Here is a 22,618-nt window from a genome sequence, read left to right on the forward strand (position 1 = left end):
AGAAGGGGACCGTGTGTGTTGATTAATCCTCGTTCATCTTTTCTAACAGCAAGTGTTTAGTAACAAATAGCATTTTTCATATATCATTTAATGGCTTACAAAAGACTATATGCCTATTAGTACCTGGAATGTTGAATAGAAATCTTCTTCAACATTGCCTTCATATGATAAGAGTTCACTTAATCCATGGGCCAATTCCTATAAAAAGAAATCTATTATCTATCTTTTTAGATCAACAAATATTACCTAAAATAGCTAAACAGATCTACTATAGTTCACTTGCATGTGAGATAGAGTAAACTATTTCAGATTTAAAAAAATAAGTATTTGAGATGTATTTTCCAGGATACAAAATACTTGTTAATGATTTTTTTTTTTTTTTTTTGATGTGGTGTATTGAACCCAGGGCCTTTTGCACACAAGGCAAGTACTCTATCAACTGAGCTACGTCCCTAGCCCCTTGTTAATGATTTCTGTCATCCAAAGCCTTGGGAAAATTTATTATAGGCTATGTAAGAGGAAGCTATCCAAATCAAACTATAGAATTGTGACTCCAGGATCTACTCCTAAGATAAGCGTACCTCTAATGTGGTTTCCAGCACAACTAACTCAATGCTATATTCTACATTGCAGCTTCTTCAATGTCTTTTTTCTTTTCCTACTGAAGATTGAATTCAGGGACACTAAACTACATCCCCAGTCTTTTTTTTTTTTTTAATTTTTTAGTTTGAAACAGGGTCTCAAAAGTTGCTGAGGGTCTCACTAAATTGCCTAGTTTGGCCTTGAATTTGTGACCTTCCTGCCTTAGCATCCTGAGTTGCTAGCATTACAGATGTGTGCTATCATGCCCAGCTTCAATTTATATTCTTATTAAAATCTGCTGTTTTATGATTCACCTATTAAACATAAAATATGCAGTTCACATGTTAAGTATTTTATACATTTTAGTTACTATGCCCTCCTCTCCCAAGGAAAAGTTCAGAAAACTGGAAGAATTTTTTTTTTTATATTTTGTTATAACTCAAATTATCCATGAATAAGGACTTTAAAATAGAACGACTGACCAATATTTCCAAAACTTTTTCAAGTATCCTGAAAAAAATGAGTTTTATTTTAAAAAAGATAAATAACAGCATGGTTAGAATTTTTTTATATACTTTACAAAATACATTTTCCATACAAATCTAGGCTGGTATAGATTTGGCATAATTGTCATCATTTGTTTTAACTACTGATAAAGACTATCTCATTGTTCACAAAGGAAACTGGAGCACAGAAAGGTTAAATTAAATGCAAGTTAACAAAGCTAAAAAGTGGTAGTCTGTGTTTTCACTACTGTGATTTCAAAATCTGTTCTACTCTGTAAAAGCTTAGGCATACTGCAAAGTGATGATGAGTCTCTAAAAGGAAGGGGGAAGCTATATGAAAAAAAGATGAGTTTCCAAAAGTACAGGGAATCCATATTTAAGAATAAAATAGCATTAGGAGGAGAAAGATTATTCAGGTAGAAGAGACATTATTTTAGCATTAAGGGACTACATGTCAGTAATCTATACTTACAGGCATAATTTGACATAAGTCGTCAATGGTAACACTGCAGATGCCTACTGGTGTATTTTGATCACTAGGAACGATGGGAGGGCTCAATAATTTCTTGTAACAGCAAGGAGGGAAACGAATATCCAAGGTGATGCTGTTATAAACAGCTAGTCCCATAAGCTATGCATACTAAATGTTAAGCATTAACATAAAATTCATGACAACAAATGAGTTTTGAGTTATGCATCAGTCTCTTATGTACTTCTTTCAGATTCAACACTGACATTACAATTAGTCCCACATACTTCCTTTCCTCTCTTTCATTTATTTTCCCTTTATTTTATGTATATAATTCCTTGATTACCAAAAGTCATGTATAAAGAAGGTGTTCAGTTTATAGAATTTAATGATTTCCCTGGAAAAGCTAATTTAAGATTACAATAGATAGCAACTTCAGACATTTCTTTAAATTATTTAACATAAAATTCTCTAAATTTAAATGTTGGTGGTTTTATAAGCAGCAGCAAGAGTTTATTCAAGACTCACTGCAGAATGCACTACTCATTTTAGAAATAGTCATACAGGCTATTTTAAAATTAAATACAAAACATGAAGAATAAGCATATGGATATCTATATACTATCGATCAGCTAATAGGGTAAGTAGTCTTCTATAGTAAAATGTGAAAGGAATTTGTTACTTGGAGTTTATCAGCGTCAAAATAAAAACTCAGATGTTATAAATTTGCCTATTTGTATTTTACTTATTAATTATGTGACAGAAATAACTTACTCATTTGCTGATAGAGGGGTCAAATTTCATAGTATTTCAACTGCCAATTATTACATAAAGTTATTTTAAAAGTAATTCATTTGATAGACTCCAAAGGCAACTTAAACATACAGGCCGAGTAAATTATTAAAAACAACTTAAATACTGAAAGACTGACAATATTTCAGTGTGTTTTGACAGAATGAAGGTTCCTAATAACATAAGGAATAGCTATACCATTTCATAAGCAATCATAAAATTTAATAGGTGTTCAAGGAGACAGATATTGAAAATGTATTCTAATACACCTCTATAATTATAATAGCAACAAAGACAACCACACTACTATAGTTATTATTAACTATAATATTATAATTACTAATTGTAATAGTTATGATAATCTAATATGGTGATGAATTCTAAGCATTTTTCAGTTAAAATTTAAATATTATAATTCTGAAGGCAGGTTTTCCACTATGAGGAAGTAGGATGATGGGATTTGCTACAGGGCACTTTCACATGCAGAAGCAGCACAGTATTTTATTTCACACTCAATCAACCTGCTCTGGTTGAAGCAGGGATGAAGATAGGCAGTTTTTTTGCTGGAGCCACTCAGGTGGTACAAACAGCAGAGTCTGGAAACCTTGTACCATACTATATTGCCTCTTCTCTTGGTTCCAATGCCCTTTTTGATACAGGCAATTCTAGTTTTAAAACACTGTTGTATTGTAACTTTCCATGTAATCTTCAAAACATTTCACAATTATTATTGTAGGTTTTACTAAAATATTTATTGTAAACTCCAAGGTCTCACCATATTTAAAAATAATTGTAAAAGAAACACAATACTGATAAATAACAAATCTTTGGTTCTAAAAGTTTTAAAAAACTGGAGATACAGGACCAAGTATTTTTTCTCAATGGTCATGCCTATTACTTCTGAATTTTCAGGTCTTCTCACCTTTGATAGTTAGATCTCCTAACCACTGACAGGAGCATAATTCAGTCATCTCACATTTTTCCTATAGTATCACACTTTTGGGGGTTTCTTTCTATACATTTCTGTGTATGTGTGATAAATATACATGATAATGAGAGTGTTATTTAATTTTAGATTTAATTGTTTAACTTGGAATATATAACATGTAAACACACTTAATATGCTCTTTTGACTAAACAAAAACTAATATCTACTGCAAAAGAAGATTAGCAAATTCATGATTATATCTGTAAAGCACTACTTTAAAGGTATAACAAGTATAATAAGTAATATATAATACTTTATTAAAAATATTAGAAAGTCAAAATATCACCCAAATTAAGTTGTGGTATAAGAATGTAAAGTGTGACAATCACATATATCAGGAAATTTAAAGTGGTCATAGTGTAGTGAGAAGTACCAATGACTGGGACCTTCAATGAAGCTGAAACACATTCATCAAATGAGTACTGTAGGTAACAGAACAAAAGAAGTCTAAGCATTCTTCTAACCATGAAGTTTAACACTTTGGACCTTTAGACATGACAATATATACAAAATTTTAATTAAGCTTACTATCTCAATGTGTAGTTTTTTTCCTGCTACCTTTTCTTTCATCCAGTCTTTCAATTTCTATATACATTCCCCAGGATTTATCCCAACGCATGCAACAAAGACAGACAAAGTCCTCAATAAGATGGTTCTTAATTCTTTTTTCCTGGTAGTATGTTTAGTAATTCCCATGGTACTCACTGTTCTGTAATAGGTCCCACACAATTCAACCTTTTTTTTTGCCATCCTCTCAGCTTATTATAATGTGATACTCTCTCCAGTTCTGTATAAATGTAACTGTTTCATTTTAAAATCTCTACCTTATCTGGGAGGAATATACTCATTTTTTCCATCTCGGAACTCCTTGGCACTTAATGTATATATCATCATTTGACTCTGAGGACAGTCTACCTTGCATTGGTGGTCATCTGTTTATTTAGATGGTAATCTTCTAAGATAGAGAGTCCCCCGCTTTTTACTCTGCACATCTCTAGTGCTTGCTCATTTATTTACTCTTCCCTCCTTCGTTTCAAGATAGTATTTCTTACACTTTAAAAAGCTAATGTAGAAGGCATCTTGTTTAACCTCCCACCCTGCAAGAACGTCCTCCACAATATAACTGACAGAGATAAGAGAATGGTATATGGACTTATACAATTTTAAAAACACTACAAAATAATATTATATGCTTTATACATTCCTATTATATTCACTTTTTAAAGGATTTCTCTTTCATGTCTCAAGATTTGGGGTTTTATAATAGAGCTAGATTTAATTCCCACAATTTCAATTTATTAGCTGAGTGATATAAGCACAAAATAAAAGCACAAAAGTATTATAAATGGAAAATACTTTAATTTTTCAAGTTTTAAATTTCTGATAATTTAGATTATATATAAAATATTTTTAAAAACTTTTATTTTGAGAGATTTTTAGAAAAATATCATTCATTTCTAACCTAAATCTGAAGCTATATAGCTGTGATATTACATGTAATAAAGATGAGAGAAAAATCTATATATCTGACAAGAATGCTTCATTTACTAAAAGAATACTTTTCCAAAATAAATAAAATCTTTTAAAATCTCTTGTCTATTAGCACCTCCTAGTGGAAAGTTTAAAGGATACAATTCCAACCAATCGAAATTCAGAATAGTTATCACACTTAAAGCTGCTAAACCAATGGCAGTGTGAATCCTTGTGATATGTGAACATGCCTGAAAAAAGAAAACACAGTTCTGTTCGTATGATTCATTAAAAAAAATCAAAGTGGTAAAAATGTACATATTATCGATTAGAAGTAAATCATTTTAGCAATTTTCTTTTACAAACCATCTTCCATCTAAAAACTACAGATTCTTTAACAGACTATAAATTTGTAAACCTTGATATGTGTGTAAATAACATATATGAAAGCGGCATTTTATTGTTCACTGGTATCTTGACTTGAGACTAGATACATGGGGTAAAAAGATAAGCACTGAAATAAACAGATTACTTCATAAAACTATAGTTTTAGAATTTTAATTAAAAAGTATGATCAGAATAAAATGATTATCCAGAGATTTCAACTTATCTATAGCATCCCTATTTCCCACTACCAAAGTATCTTATATATTTTTATATCTACCTGTATTACATAGAAAATATAGAAAACTACATATATAATATAAAAAACAAAGAAATAATAAGAAAACCACTAAAAACTCTTCTTTGAAAAAACACATTTGACAGATACTAAGGATTACATAGGTGATTTCTCTAAATAAAATTTAAATTTCATAGGTTCATTTTTTTCCTAAAAAATAATTCATGCATTCCCATTTCTTAAAATGACTCATTATTTAATGAATATGGCTTCGAATATAGTGCAGTAAAAACTACAGCTTTGTTTTTTAATTCTGAATGTTCTTTATTTCAATGAAAAATTAAATTTTCATGCATTTGGCTTATTCAGAAAAGGTATGGATATTTTCTCATAAATGCATACTTTTAGTCTGGATACATTCTGTGTAGGATACCCAGTAACAAAACTAACATTTCAATCACCAATTTAGTCAATTTTTTAAATGTAAATAATAGTTCTTAAATAATTATTCAAAATTTATGACTGTCAAAGTTTATAAAATATTAGTTAAAAATAACCATTATTACTTTATGCTTAACGATTATGAAGAAACACTATTTATAGAAATTAAATCCTTACCATAATCTGGATGAAAAATCTGGCGAATTAGAAGAAGGAACCACTCTTTAGTCAAGCCACCCATATCCAAACCAGCTTCCCCTACAAATGTAACTTTCAACTTCTTTTTCAAGTCTGCTCTTTTCCGGGTTAACTATTTAGAAATTATATAGTAAAGGAGAACAAAGGGCAGTGAAAAGGGAATTAACTTTTTAAATTCTGGGAACCATGTTAGGCAGTCTTCATCTCATTTACAATGTCACAAAGCCCCACCCATCCATCCAACAAATTTGCCAGACACTGTAAGCTAGGTGTTGTTAATTTTTTTATAGAACAAGAAAATGAGTTAAGAAGTCAGGTGCTTTGCCCCAGGTTACTGCTTCCAAGTATCAAAATGTCTCCAAAATTTTCATTTGGCAGCTACAATACACAATAGCTCATTTTCTTTTAACATTCCTTCAACACTAAACCTTTAAAAGTCACAGCTAAATCAGTTATTATTTTCTAATAGGTACATGAAGGTCTGGCTGAAATATACATGCAGGAAACTTTATAATACATATATAGGCAATCAATGTTTGTGTGAACCTGAATAGGCCCAATATTCCTTGTAAAGTCAGACCTGTAATTTCATAGATGAGTAATCTGAGGCCTGGAGAAGTTAAAATGACTTGCTACACACTGAACGGGTAGCAAAGATGGGTGGGTCTAGAATTCAGAACACATAGTAAGAAACATGAATTACTAATTTAAGTGTTCTATATCAAACCCTTTTCTAGAGAATTAATAAGGAAACAAATAAATATACAAAATATCAATATTCATTCTAGAGAATTAATAAGAAAACAAATAAATATACAAAGTATCAATTATAGAGAATTGGTTTTAGCTATTGTATCAAAATTTAAGGAAGCACCATCAGAAAAAATAAAAAAGTTTACTAAGATTTTAGTAATAAAACATACTGTAAAATTTAAAGATTTAATCAATTAATACCATTTTGGAATAGATTATACCTCATCAAGTGAATCGCTAACCAGATGTGTCCGCCTTACTTTCATATTTAGAAATAACATATTCATATCAGGTCTCTGTCTTCGAGATACTTTATCCACCAGACTTTGCTAATTAAATAGGAAAGCAAACATTTTCAATTTTACTTAAAACTATAATTTCATTTAAATCATTTAAACACATTAGTCAAAATCAACTTATTTCTTGTCTATGCCACCTCCATAAACAATTCATAAGACCAGTTACATATATATTTTGATTTGTGAAAATGCCTTATTATAACTTCATTTTAGAACAGTGATAATCAAAGGGGGCCCAAAATAGAGGACCAAAAATAATTTACCTCTTATAGTAAAGAATGTTACATTACAGTTTCCATATGTCTCATTTTCTAAATACCAAAGTTTTGTTTAATAAATACAAATGTAAAAATGTAACATTTGAAACAATGTATGTACTTCTGATTATAAATCTGGACTTCTTAAGCTTTTTCAGACATTAAATTTACTCTAAAAGCACAATTAGTCTACTTTTAAAAAGTGGTCAACATTTATTAAAGACCTTAACAATGTTTATACATTTGTTCTAATAATTCCACTTCTGGGAATTCTGAAGACAGAAAATATTTTATACCATTAGATGTTCATCACAGTATTATCTTTAAAACTTCAGAAATAGCATAAGTACATATCTACTTGACAGAATATAATGCAGGTACTAAAAAATAATGATCATAACAACTATGTAAATAGTACAAGGTCATATCTGAATAAAGTAGTAAACAAAACTATGTGTATAATACTGTTTCAAGTCTCTTAACTTTTAAAGATAATATAGGGAAAATATTAAAAGATAATTTACTAAAATGTTAACAATAGTTATGCTTGGGTGATAGAGATATGGGTGATTTTAGAAATTCATTTTTCAGGAGTTTTCAAAATATAAGCACTGAGTATATAAAAATCAACATATTAAAAATACACACAAAGATATCTAAATGTCATTTATCATATGAAACCTACATGCTTATGTATTTATCCACCTAAATAATCTTTATTGGACTACTTCATATTCTTTGGTAACAATAAAATTAATTTTTGTACAGATTAGAGATGAACATTCCAGACACTTTAAACACATACGTAATTTACTTTAATAAAATTCTAATACCCTAAATCTATATGATTTGAAGTTACTTATGGTTTTGTATATTGCCATAATAAAACTATATAATTCGGAGCCTTTCCCATTGCTCCATTATCGAATGCTGAAGGTTTAAAGCCTTTTGCTTCTCTGGTTCCTCCTTTACCAAAGACATCTATATTCCTGGGATAGTGCCCTATGCCATGGACATTTTCCTATACTTTCCTGTCTTCTATTCCTAGTGTAGCTTCTTGGAAGTGCTCACAGTGGAAATACCTAATAAATAAATGCATTCTAGGATGAAAATGGCAGAAAAGCTTAGTGGCTACTCCTCAGGAATTTATATTTCCTAGAAAATGCTCCAAATGAAAGAAACCCAACAATGATAGAATTGTAGACAATCTGAGTGAGAAAGTTGTTCTCACTCAGGGAGCCCCTTTTGCAACTGTAGACTATCATATATGCTCCTGCTCACACTGACTACCTATAAGGCTGTCCTTGTGTCAAAAATATTTATCAGTCATTAATTCCAAGTAGTACAGCAGTTTATAATTTAAAATGTTGGCAAAAATCTGTAAGAACCGTTAATGCCATTTGACTCTTCAATCTGTACTCATTTATTTGCTTCCATGCTCTGTGAAAGGCAGTCTGTGACTGTATACCTGCCACTCTCCTTTTAAGTAAAGAAAATATCCACAAAATGATATTTAAGGTCTTAAGTGTGAGTGACATAAACATGCTAGAGAAATTTAGATAAACTTCTAATTCTTTAGATGTTTCTTACAAATATAAAAAATAATAGCCCAAATTGAAAAAGGACTAAAAAGCCCATGACATTGTACAAATGCAAAATGAGCTATACAGATTAATCTTTGAGCCAGTATCTAACCAAGTTCAAAAAACAATTCTGGTGCTAAATATACCTATTTAAACTCAATCTTCAAGGGGACAATGTGACTTTGGAATTTCTTGGAAGGCATAGGTAATAAAATTTCTTCTAATAGACCCATACTTGTAATAAGCTACTTTGGGATGTAACCAGTCACTGAAACCTTTTGTCTTCCTCTGTGATAGAAAAAAATACTCACCTTCTGGAATGAATTACTTAAGAATAAACAACTCATTTATTTATAGTACTTTGAAATATTATAATTTATGCTTTAGGATTATTTTTATATTCTTGGACAAGACACAGAAATCATTTCTTGTTACTCTATGCTTCTCTTCCTATTATAAGACTATAGTCAAGCTTCCCTTTAATTTTTAAAGTTATGAGCAATCATGTTATGTAAGAAATACACAAGCATGTAAATGTATAGTCTAGAAATCTAATTAAAAATTCATTGCATCTGGTTTCTATTAAAGTACATAACTTTATTGTGCTGTGCTAACCAAAGTAGTAGGGAGTGGTATGGATAGGCCCAGAGATAAACTTCATCTTGCTTTACAATTTGCCTAAAGTCAGCCTGACTATAATCCCAGCTTCTATAAGCCTCCATGCATTCTGGTTTCCTAAAAACCAATAAAATACCTTTTGCCTTCTCTGGGCGTATTTCTCAGTTCTCCAAGATGTATGCTTCTTGTTACATTTTCTAATTTTTTGGTTGATTTTGATTTTCATAAAACCTTGAAAATGTTGCAATTGGTTTGAGTGATTTGTTTAAGGACTCTCCTTTCCTCGCTGTAGTTTTCACTGATGTTTTGCTGGTTACCTGGAGCAGAAGCTCTACAAGGTTCAACAAGCTCCCTGTAAATTTGGATCTGTGAGAAACATTTAATCTTCTGCTATATTTATAAATATAATGAGAAGTTGATTTGATGAGGGGTGTCTTATCTCCCATGTGAACAGGTTTAAGCCCTTTTGGGGGGACTAGGATATGAATTTTACTTTTAACATTTCCTGATTACACTAGAACAATTCACAAGACATTTGACTTATTAAATTATTTACTATATTGATTATAGTCAGCATAAATATGTTTTTATAGCTGGCTTACCCTTGCGATGCTTATCATCTGTTGTTCTGAGTCTCTCTGAATAATGATTTTTTTTGCAGCTATAGAAATAACGAATGGGTACTGACAGAAGGAAAACCTGCTCAACAAGTGAAAACAGAAAAAGCAAAATGGTGTATTTTTAGCAAAATTACACTAAGGGAATCTAGGTACCCCTTCTAACAATATAAAACATTACTCTTGTATTGTGTTTTACCATTTACGAAATGATTTTATGTGCACCTTTTAATTCCCATAGCCCTGTGAAGAATGTATCATTACTACATGTGCAGTGCCTTCATTCTCTAAAGGACGCTACATCTAATTTTCTGAAATGTGGGCTAATCATGTACATTGTTTATACAAATAACTTCAGTTTACATAGTCACCTATATATGATCACCTGTGAAAAACATGGCCAGCATCAGAACCAAGAGGCAGAAGTGTTGATGAAGAAGGCTTAGGAATATAGCAATAACCACAGTACACAAAAAGCAAAGTAATAAATTTAAGACCAAATAAAATAAAAATTAGGAAAAATAAAAATCAGTGCTGTATTTAATAGTATAGTGATAGGAAGCGGTATGTAATTGTAAAAGCATAACATTACTATCAAAAGTTATGAAAATTATGTCTCTCCTGGGTCAGAGTCCTTCTTATGTACAAAAGCCACAAACTACACAGATAGAAATGCATTTAGAAAGAATGGGTATGGCAGCAACAACACTTTAGGAGTTAGACTCCTATCAGAAGTGACTGCAATGAATCTATCAGTTATAGTTGGAAACCATCTGAGCACAGTCAGGTGGAACATCTGGGTGTAATGAAGACATGCGGAAAAAGGAGATAGGCCTCATGTTAACTGAAGATAAGATAGCTTTTGATCTGGGACAGAGCTGTTAATAAACAGGTGGAATTGTTCAGTAGTAGTGCATTATAATTTTGAATCACTAATATCAATCCAAAATTTAGAAATCCAAGAAAATGCAATGAATTCAGCAGGATATAGGTTGGTTTTATTATGTACTTTAAAACACTGCTTCTCAACCTTTCCCTTGAAAAAAGATACTATGTATGTGAAACACCCAGAGAAACAGATGAGGCTGCTCATGATCAGAGGCAACTTGCCCTGGTTAAGATTCTAGGTCCCACTTCATGTTCAGGGTGGTGTCAAGGGCTGACGGATATATTATCAAAACTTCTATGTATTACCCTATGTAAATTTATGATTACACAAATGGTATGCCTTTACGCCATGTACAAACAGAGAAACAACATGTATCCCATTTGTTTACAATAAAAAAAAAAAACTTCTATGTAACTCATTCTAGTGGTAAGAGGAAGCTCTGTATTAAACAATGTCATTGAAATATGCACAACTATGGGAATCATTTTATGGTTAAGATTATATTAAAATGGGAGGGAAAAGTTTATCTTTGCAAAACAAACTTTGCCAAGAAAACATCCATCGACTGATTAGAATTCCCAGAACAATTTTTGTTCAGTCCTGAGTGTTCAGATGTGGACTGAGACATCTCTGGAAGGCCATTCTGTGTTCTAGGTCAATTTTGATATCTTGGAAGGCCCTAGAAAGTTTAACCAATTAAACTAATCTGGGGTTTTGAGCTTATATATATCTAAACCATATCTCTTACTCAGTCAGCTTTAAAATATGGCAACGTCCTGGATATCTCATGGCACGGGAATAAATTATGTTTGGGATAGTCTTTTTGGTTTAATCCAAACTAGAACTGTGAATATAAAGTGTAGTATATTAAAAAATCTGATCAGGTATTCTGAAAATCTACTACTGTAAGTAATCTGTAGTGAAGCCCTTTCTCTGTAATATCTGTTCCTTTTGTACTGTATCTAATGGACACTTTTTCTACAGAGCAAGGGATGAAAGGAGTGAGTGTGTGTGTGTGTGTGTGTGTGTGTGTGTGTGTGTGTGTGTGTGTGTTTATGTGTACATCTTTATGTGATCAATGTATTAGACTGGGCACTGGCAAACCGTGTTCCCCAGGATAAATATGGTCTACTACCTGTTTTTGTAAATGAAGTTATATGGAATACAAATGTACTCATTCATTTATATGTCATCTAAGGCTGGTTTTGTGCTAAAATAACAAAACAATCTGTATAGCTCACAGAACTGAAAATATTTACCATTTAGTCCTTTACAGAAAAAAATTTGATGATCCCTGTGCTAGATGATAGCATAAAGAGCAATAAGATAAAAGACACTGCAAACTAGAACAGGATCTTTCCCTTCTTGAAAAGATGCTATTAACCAAATTAAAACCAAATTAACATGTATATTATAATTCAAAATATAGCAGAAAAAGAAAATGCTTTAACAAATACAATGATATTTCAAGGCTGGATATCTAAATTATGTAGGTTTATATGCAAAGGTGTGTGTGTGTATATCTATAACTATATACCTATATATAGATATAGATATTTTATTTATATAAACTTAAAATCCAATCATTATTTTGAATAGTATTTCATTTAGGTGAATAATTAAATGTTACCTGTGAGAGTTTCCAAAGCTCTGCCAAGTATGATATTCTTCCATGAGATCAATGTGATCCAATGTAGAATTATAGAAATCAGTATAAGGAATAAGGGGAGGATCAACCAAATTGTTTGCAGTATCTGTAAAGATAAATTCTAACATAATGATCTTTTCTAACATGCACATAATTTCATTCTAATAATAAAACACCATTTAAATTCCAGCTGCTTTCCTTGACCTTTTTTAAAAACTCCTATTTTAAACAACCACAGTTCCAAATGAAAAAAAGTAATTTTAACATTATAGTCAAAGTGCAGCTAACAATTTCTTACTTAAAAAAAAAAAAAAAAAAAAAAAACTTGCTATGTGAATCATAAAAGTACTAAAAAGAGCAGGCAGATGGCCATTTATTCATATATTTCCCTATCAGTGAATTCTTTCCTAAGAGTCCTTAGTAACTAAAGTTCATGTTTTCTCAGGAATCACACTTAGCAAATTATAATACTATAATACAGAATATTGCTCGGTAAAAGGTATAAAGCTATTTTCATGCTTCTAAACTACCTGTGAAATCCATTATCAAAACAAAATAATTCTTTTCCTTCATAGGAATTGTTTAAAATTTAAGATTGATTCTACAGTACTTGAGATCCTTAAGGAATGTCCCTAAGATTTAATAAAAGCAAAGAAAATGATAGAATAATAAAAACGTACTAAGTAAAGCCAACACTTTAGATGCTGATGGAATCCACCAGGAACACTTTGCTATAGGGGGAAATTCTTCAGGCTTTGCAGGAAACAGGCGTAAAGAAATAAATTGCAGCAATCTCTCTACCAATTGTTTGAACCTCTTCTGTGATAATCTGGTAAAGATTTTGAAATAATTCTAATCAAAATTCACATTTTAAAATTTGGCAATATATTTATAAGATATCAAACTATATCCTACACACATAAAATTTTAGACTAGCCTCTCAAATTCTATTTTTTAAGATGCCAAATATTTGAAAAGATAAAATCTTACCTTGAATATGGTTTCTTAATTAAGAAATAAATACCAATATTATTATAAGGTTAACAATTAAATTTTTAAGACTTTGAATAGTTACTTAATCTTCATTATTCACAGAGTTTGTACATGCAAATTTGCCTACTTGCTAATATTTAATTGCAACCCCCAAATCAATACTTGTGTTTTTGTGTTCATTGGTGAACATGCAAAAAAATGGTGAATATTTTGAGTGTCATGCACATTCCCAGCTGAGGTCAAATAAAGTTAGGCGCTCTGCTTTCTTATTTTAGCTCTCATAGTGTAAACAAATGTCCTTTTCACAATCTAATAGCGTGTTTTTCATATTTTTTGTGTGTTTTGGGTGAGATTGCTATTTCAAAATGACCTTTAACTATAGTAACAAATTGCTATCTAGTGTTCCTATGAACAAGAAGGGTATGATGTACCTTATGGAGAAAATATGTATTAGATTAAGTTTCAAACAGGCAAAATCATACTGCTGAGTTCAATGTTAATGAATCAACAGTCTAGGTGTTTTAAAAGCAGAACATTCATAAAGCAAAGTTGTGCATTGATTGATTGACAAAAATGTGATTAGAAACTCCTGGGAACTTGAAACCCTGTATTTTCCTAAGGAGCACTGGCTTAGTCAGTATTTGTTAATTTGGTGTTTGTTATGACTTTGTAGAATATTGTGAATAATAAGAACTGACTGAATTTAAAGTTCATTTTGGAAATATTTTGCCTTTTTAGCTTTTATTTATCATGGAGAAAAGTCTTAATACAGATACAGTTCTGTAAAAAAAGAGTATTGTGCTTCTACAACTTGATGTTGACGACTAATCTATATTTTAATAATGATGTTTTTAGTTGAGGAGGAAGCACCATGTAAATAATGATGAACTTTGCTATAAGTCAACTATATAGGAAATAGAAAGGACATACATTAAAATAGTAAGGTCTGGAAAAACCCAGGTACCATCTTTGAGATACATGAAAAACAACAATATGAATGTGCTATATAAAAAATGAAAGCAGTGTACAGAAATTCTCAACAGCTTATACAAGCAAAATGGTTACTTACACTAAAAACATTTGTAATTATCATTTTTGTAGTATTACCGTATATTTTTATAATTGGCTTTTGAAGCATTATGAATTATAAAAGCATCATTTCTAAAGACCTAAAGTCATTCAAATATATTTTATTGTAAAATTATTAATATCAAACTGTGAGATTATAAAAGTTCTTAATATTATAGAATGATTTACTTTTTAAACCAGTGAACTAGGAAATGATGGTCAGCTTCCACTAAGGTAGCTATCTGTCGTAGCAAGTGAGCACAGATGACATACGTAGATGTGTTATTAAATTGAGGATTCTGAAAGATATTAAAAATAATTGTATTAAAATTTTGTTAACATGTAAAAGGAAACACACTAAATGAGTTAATTGAAAAGTCCAGGAAACTAAATTTGAGATTATAAAATACTGTTATTTAGTTATAAATCAGAAACTGATTTATACTGTGATAACAGTGAAAAGAGCATGGACTTTGGAGTTAAGAAAGATCTAGGTCTGAGGGCCAATTCTACTACTTACTAACAGTGTATATTTAGGTATATTCCTTAAACTTTGTCAATTTCCTCATCTGTAAAATGGGAATAATTGTATCCATCTTAAGAGTTGTTTTTTGCGTACTTAAAAAGGAAAATGTATGTAAAACACCTAGTTCCATGCCTTCATAAATGCTGACGATCACTATTTTCCAATTAAATAAAAAATGCAGGTTTTCTTTAATTTTAAAAATGCTAGAGAAGTGAAAAAAAAGCTAGTAGTGAAATTTCTGCCATTGTGAAAGTCAGCTGCATATCTCACAAAGAATAAGAGGGGATCTCATAATTGCTTCTAACAACTTTTAAATGTGAAAGGGACACTGAACGAGTGCTAAGCAAAACCTCCACTAATGTTCCCAAAATGTAAAACTTTACCACAATGCATATTTCATAATTTCCTGTAAAAAATGAATATAATTGAAAAATAAAATTGTGAAAAACAAGAAAGTACCATGTGTTTTTCAAAACTGATTTACTCGCAGGACAATTCAAAATTAGGGAATAACCCTACTCGATAACTTCATGTAGTGATGGCTCCAGAGAAGAATAAGATTATCATGAACAGAGATTATTGCTCTCTCTTCTTAACTCCTTTTGACCATTTTTTCTCTCCCTTTCCATTTCTCTTTTTTGCTCTGTCTTCCTTTCTCTTTTTTACTGGGCATAATATTGATTTTATAGCATCATATTATTGAACTAAGCACTGTATCTTATTTAATATATTTTTACCTTTGAATTAATATACATGAACAATTTTTATAAACTCTAAAGAATAAAATGAGTGTAGTATGCTGCTAAGAAAACATCCTAGAGCTCATTAAGGTTAGTTGAAAGAAAGGTGATTTGAAAGGAGAAGGAAGAAGTACTGTTATTTGGTTTGTTCCCAAATACTATGGCAGCTAGTCAAGAACTTTATTAAAATTTTAATCCTCCATACTTTAGCTTCTGAATGTTTGTTATAGCATTAAATCCATGGTTACAAGTAATTACATCTCTAAAAAGCATCAATAACATTGACCAAAACGATATCATTTGACATCATTTCATTTACATATGTACACATTGAGATCTGAATTAGACAATTTTCAATAAATTCTTTCTCTCTTACCTGTAAAAGTATGAAATACGCTCTAAGATCATCTTTTGTTCGTGGGCTGAAACAGAAACAAGCAAAACTGATGACAGATGAATGTTTTAATCTCCTAGTATCTAACTGAAAATGACCAATAAATGTTCCTATAAGAACTGAGAAAAGCACAAAGCAAACAAACAACAAACCTTAAATGAAAATAATATTATTACTGAAATAGCAACATGTCTCTAATATGCTGGAATATAAATTTTTCTGTATCTATCCTAGGTTGATTCTGAAGATATCTAAAGACTGAGTTAACTAAAAGCAATAACATTTTGTGAGGTAAATTCTAACTCTGGAAATAGGTAAGTGTCTAATAATCTTCAATTTTACATTCTTGTGTTTTTGTTTTAATAAGGGACAATCTGTACTTAATATTTATTCATTAAAGAAAGAAAATATGTTTTTGTTTACAGGTTCATTCCTGAAGTGACAGGTACAGAAATGTCTGCAAATCAAATCATACTTTGAATGCATCTAGAATGTTTCTAATCAAAAGAATCATATTTTGGATATCTCTGAAAAGTAAGTAATTTAAATTGCTTTTCCATATTAATCTAGATTTTCACATCATCAGAGTTCACTGAGAACTTATGTTATTCCCAAGGCTAATAATTGTTTCTCAATTGCTTAAGACCTATTTGATACTCTCACAGATACCCAGAAATAACTTTCTTTTTTGGGAAGGGCACCAAGGATTGAGCTCAGGGGCACTTGACCACTGAGCCACATCCCCAGCCCTATTTTCTATTTTATTTAGAGTCAGGGTCTCACTGAGTTCTTACTGTCTTGATTTTTGCTGAGGCTGGCAACTTGTAATCTTCCTGCCTCAGCCTCCTGAGCCGCTGGGATTATAGGTGTGCACCACTGTGCCCAGCCCAAAAGTAACTTTTTGAATTAAATATGTTTCACCTATATGACAACCAGATGCAATTCAAGATCCTTACTGGGATCCTGGATTGAAAAAACACTGATATTAAAGCTTTTGTTATTCACATATTTGATGAGTATTTCTTTCTCAACCACTCAGTATCTATTTCTAATCTATCACTTCTAATTCCAAGTCCTTGCCTGGTCTACCTAGGACTTTATTTTGCTAACAGTGTCATTTATGCCCACATGAATTATCAGGCACAGGCAACAAGGAGTATGAGCAGGTTACAATGTTTTTGATGATATTTTTATTAAAATACTCAAAGTATCTAGCTCCCAGTTTGGCCTCATTTTTTCAGTCCTGAGATAGTTAACTGAGAAGTAACAAGAATTTCTTCTTTCTGAGGCCAATAACTGATTTTCTCAAGTTATCTCTGGCTACCAGGAAGCCCACAGTTAAATATAATGAGCATATTATTTCACTTAGGTTACTGATTAGTACCCATCCAGTGTTTGTAAACCACATATATCTATATGCAAAACACTTTACATACAATTTTAAGAGTCACAGATTTTCTTCATTCCTGTCTATGTATGGATCCTGCTGAGATTCACAAATCTTATGTCAGTTTTCTTGAAAATGGCTTATAATCCCTTTCTCATCCATGTTATAATTATAATTCAACTAAAGTATCTCCTGATAGTGAAATACATTCACATAAACTAAAGACATATGAGATAAGTAAATTAATCATATATACTTATTACATATTAGTTACAATTACCCTTTCCATTCTCGTAATAGGCTGTTAATGATTCCCTTTAATACTGTCTTCTGAATATCTTGAGGCTGTAGGCAAAAGAAAATTATAAGGCACAGTAATTAGTATTAGCTATTTGGGTGACTTTAGAACTGTTTCAATAACTAAAATCAGAATTGATGACTGAGGACTGACAAAGTAGATCCATTTTACATGTGAAAATTCTAGGGAGCACCAATGACATACAATTACAATGAGAATGCTCCCTTTGATGTATAATGTACAATTTACACAAATATATATGGTGGTCCTTTGATTACCAAAAATAGTTATATATAACTGAAAAACAATTTCACTTTTCCTGACTTTTAACCTTAAAATCATGAACATGCCCAATAGTAGTGAATCTGCCAATTTAATATGACTGTATATATTTTGAATATATTTAGTCCTAACAAGTTACAATTAACATTTAAACTAACAATTCATTAAGTGCAACCAAATTATGTTTAATTAAAAATGTAAGCTAATTTTTTCCATTATTCTTTACAATATATTCGGAAAAGGTATAACATTTCTTATAATTAAATATTTTTTAACAATCTTATTTACAAGCATTCAAATAAGAATGAAAATGAAATACCATCTAGATAGTACTTCAATTATAATAAATAATAAAATAAAAATTAACTAGAAGCTTCAAATAATCAGAAAAATTTTATTTGTGGGTTATGTTGTTATATGAAAAAGGCAAATGCCAAAAAAACCCAGGAGCACTTACTATGGATTTATTTAAAAACCATGACCATGACTTGTAAGGACACATTTGTCAATACTCACCTGGTCTTTTATGCTATGTGTGTTTGTGTGTGTGTTTAAGGTATCATTCCTTTCTTTTCCTCTGCTAACAGTGATCCTTCATACCTGAATGCAAATACTACTTCTGCTCAACCACTTATTTAGTGACTGTTCTGAGCAATGGAAAGTTGTAGAATAAAGAGTACAAAGTTTATGATCATGAATCTCAGAAAGACACTCAACACCACTGACAGTCCTACATTTCCCTAGTTCATTTACCTCAAGAGAATTAGATTTCAAAACTGCTTCTCAGTGTGTATGTGTGTGTGTATGTATGTAAGTCTGTGTGTATTTGTGTTATGTCATTTGTTTTGCTGAATATCTCCTAATTTTTTTTCCTGCTATTTTTATCCTAAGTATAGTTTTGGCAAGAAGACTTAAAAAACAATGCATCTAAGTATGTCACACAAAGAAGCACTCGATGCCAGCTGTCAGTTTGGTGATTCAACCAACTAGTGAAGATAATGATTGAATCAATTCTTACTATGATTGTAAATCTTAATTTTTAAACTTCACTATTCCTTTTACATTTATTAGTTCATAATTCTTTCCTTTATTCTACATTTATCATTCTATCCATCATCTATCAATCATTTATTATCAGTGTAGACTCAAAGATTCTTATTTCACCCAGTGGTTATAATTCATTATGATCATTTTAATAGCCAAATTGTCTCAGATATGGCCTTTGGGGGAAGCTGGTTCTGGGACAGGCTCACACCATTTTCTTTATTTGTAATAGACTATTTTTTTTAGAGCAGTCTTAGGTTTGCAGAAAAGGTGTACAGAAAGTAGTTTCCATACATACCCTCACCCATCCTTTATATAATTTTCCTTATTTTTTAGTACGGTACATTAATGTGAAACATTTGTAATAACTAATGAACCAATATTTAATACATTTTTATTAACTAAGATCCTCAGTTTACATGTGAGTTCACTTTTTGTATTGATTGTTCTATGGATTTTGACAAATGCATAATGTCATGTTTTCTGTCCTTATAGTACCATACAGAATAGTTTCACCACCTTAAAAATTTGTGCTTCACCCATTCACCACCCCCTTTCCTCTTTCTGCACCAAACCCCTGCCTTTTCCAAAATACCTGAAAGTTAGATTAATTTGTGTGTAGCCTTTTAGGATTGTTTCTTTCACTTAGCAATATGTATTTAGGGTTTCCACATGTCTTTTTTGTGGCTTGGTAGCTTATTTTTTACACTGAATAGTATTGCATAATACAGATGCACCACAATGTGCTTATCCATTTACCTACTGGACATTTTGGAAGCTCCTAATTTTTGACAATTATGAATAAAGGTGCTATGAACATTTGCATGTAGTTTTTTGGGTGAACATAAGTTCTTAACTCTAAATACCTAGAAGCACAACTGCTGGATCATATGGTAAGCTTATGTTTACCTTTGTAAAAAAATTAAAACATTATTAATATTAGTGGGATATAGCAAAAGCAGAGCTCAGAAGGAAATGTATAGACTGGACATTGATTTTTTAATTACTTAAAATCAATTATTTAAACTTACACTTTAGGAATCTAAAATAAAAAACAAATGAAATTCACAGTAAGCAGAAGAAAAGACAATAAAAGAGTAGAAATCAATCAAATTGAAAATGGAACTATAAGAGAAAATCAAAATTCAAAATGCAGCAAAATCAAATGTTTAGATGTTTATTTAAAAAGACTTCAGTAATGGGGAGTGGAGGTAAGAGGGGAGATATGCAAAGGAAAGATAGTGGAATGAAACTTGACATAATTTCCCCGTATACATATATGAAAACAACACAGTGAATTCCGCTATCATGTACATCCATAAGACTGGGACTCTAACTGGAATAAGATATATTCCCTGCTTGTATAATTATATCAAAATGGATTCTGCTGTCTTGTAGAACTAAAGAGAACCCATAAATTAAAACACACACACAAAAAAAATTTAGATGCCTCCCCCAAAAAGACTTCAGTAAAATTATAAACTTCTAGCCAAACAAATCAAGAAAGGGAGAGAGCACATTAATTACTTATACCTGAAATGAAAAAGATTACTTCTGATCACAAGGGCATTAGAAAGATAATAAAGAACTATTATGAGTTAAGTCCATGCCTACATTTTTGAAAACCTAGATGTGTTCTTGAAAAACACATACACCAAAATTCATACAAAGAGAAACAAACCATCTGAAAAGGCCTGTACCTATCAGGCCTAACAGAATCAATAACTGACAAAGTTCAAAAACAGAAAGCACCAGGCCCACGTTGTGTTACTGGTGAATTCTACCAAACATTAAAGGAAGAGGCGATATCATTTCTTTACAGCTTTTCCCAGGAAATAGCAGCAGAGAGAATACTTTCTGATTCTGTGAGGGCAGCATTACCCTAATATCTATGTCAGAGAAAGATGTGTCACAAAAGAAAAAATTATGGACCACCTCTCATGAACATAGATGCAAAACACTTCACAAAATATTAGCAAACTGACCCAAAAACACCACTACCAAGTGGTATTTATTCCAGGTATACAGGGTTGGTTCAAAACTTGAAAATCAATTTATGTAATTCATTTTATCAACAAACTGAAGAAAAACTATATGACTATATTGATACAAATAAGTTATTTTCAAAAATCCAACACTCGTTAATGATAAAAACTATCAGCAAATTAGGAATACAGATTTTTCTCAATTTGATAAATAGCATCCATAAGAAACCTACAGCTAACATCATAACTAATGGTGAGAAACTAGAAACTACAGGTTCATCTTGTACTTTCCTGCAAGTCATGAAATTAGCTATTTCTCTAATGAACTCTAATTCCTTTCAGTGGGAATGGCAAATTTTTTTTTTTTTTTTGGTACCAGGGGTTGAACTCAGGGGCACCTGACCACCGAACCACATCCCCAATACTATTTGCTATTTTATTTAGAGACAGGCTCTCACTGAGTTGCTTAGTAAGCCTTGCTTTTTCTGAGGCTGGCTTTGAACTCACGATCCTCCTGTCTCAGCTTACAGAGGTGCTGGGATTACAGGTGTGTGACACTGTCCCCAGCTGGGAATGGTATTTAGAAGTAAAGATATATAAGCTGTAGTGCTCACTGCTAGTGGGGTGTTATTGCTTCTAGGTCTTTTCAGTGCATAGGGCTAGGACACACAGATATATGCACATGTGTGCATTTAAATCTATTAAAAAACAAGTTCATCATGATGTCACTAATTTCAATTCAACAACCATGGTTATTTTTAGCCTTCTACCATCCCATAATTCCATATTTGTATCTCCTTTCTCTAACAGTGAGAAACACAATAGTCAGCATCTTAAATATGTTTACTTATTTGTTTAGTTCAACAATACATAGAAAGTTAACCCCTACCAGTAAGGAAACAAATGAACAAACAAACAAGAAAAGCTGAAAATTTGTTTATAATTTTTGAGAGGTTTTATTTTTTTTTTTGTATTTTTAAATTGAAGATCTATAGCTAAAGTACTGTGGGTAAAAGTTATCTTGCTGAGTTTTTTTAAATATGGTATTCAAAATATAGTTAGGTTTACTTATTTGAGATATATTTTAAAATTTTAACATCGTTCCAAGTCAAAAGAAGTCAGAGAAGTGTATATAATGGTAGAACTACTGGGTCACAGTGTATGCATAT

General features: G+C 31.2%; 1 protein-coding gene and 1 long non-coding RNA gene across 5 annotated transcripts in view; one reads left to right on the forward strand and one right to left on the reverse strand.

The window, feature by feature from the left end:
• LOC306660138 overlaps positions 1–22,618 on the forward strand; it is a 115,228-nt gene that overhangs the window by 91,449 nt on the left and 1,161 nt on the right. For both annotated transcript variants that reach the window (XR_013763556.1, XR_013763557.1), the window contains exons 2-3: positions 16,688–16,767; positions 16,893–16,987. This is a non-coding gene — a long non-coding RNA (uncharacterized lncRNA). The remainder of the gene's footprint in view (positions 1–16,687; positions 16,768–16,892; positions 16,988–22,618) is intronic.
• HECTD2 (HECT domain E3 ubiquitin protein ligase 2) overlaps positions 1–22,618 on the reverse strand; it is an 81,746-nt gene that overhangs the window by 8,108 nt on the left and 51,020 nt on the right. The window contains exons 6-16 of one of the 3 annotated variants that reach the window (XM_079138215.1): positions 18,121–18,185; positions 16,436–16,481; positions 14,983–15,092; positions 13,413–13,561; positions 12,715–12,838; positions 10,181–10,277; positions 7,043–7,150; positions 6,048–6,180; positions 4,970–5,058; positions 1,561–1,719; positions 124–198 (exon numbers count right to left, since the gene is read on the reverse strand). In XM_079138215.1, coding sequence (XP_078994341.1) covers positions 124–198; positions 1,561–1,719; positions 4,970–5,058; positions 6,048–6,180; positions 7,043–7,150; positions 10,181–10,277; positions 12,715–12,838; positions 13,413–13,561; positions 14,983–15,092; positions 16,436–16,481; positions 18,121–18,185 — 1,155 coding nt within the window. Of the gene's footprint in view, positions 1–123; positions 199–1,560; positions 1,729–4,969; positions 5,059–6,047; positions 6,181–7,042; positions 7,151–10,180; positions 10,278–12,714; positions 12,839–13,412; positions 13,562–14,982; positions 15,093–16,435; positions 16,482–18,120; positions 18,186–22,618 lie in introns of those variants that run through there. The other 2 variants (XM_079138216.1, XR_013763541.1) reach the window with 2 other exon arrangements.

This window comes from Sciurus vulgaris (assembly GCF_902686455.1).
Source record: "Sciurus vulgaris genome assembly, chromosome: 4".
Taxonomy (NCBI): domain Eukaryota; kingdom Metazoa; phylum Chordata; class Mammalia; order Rodentia; family Sciuridae; genus Sciurus; species Sciurus vulgaris.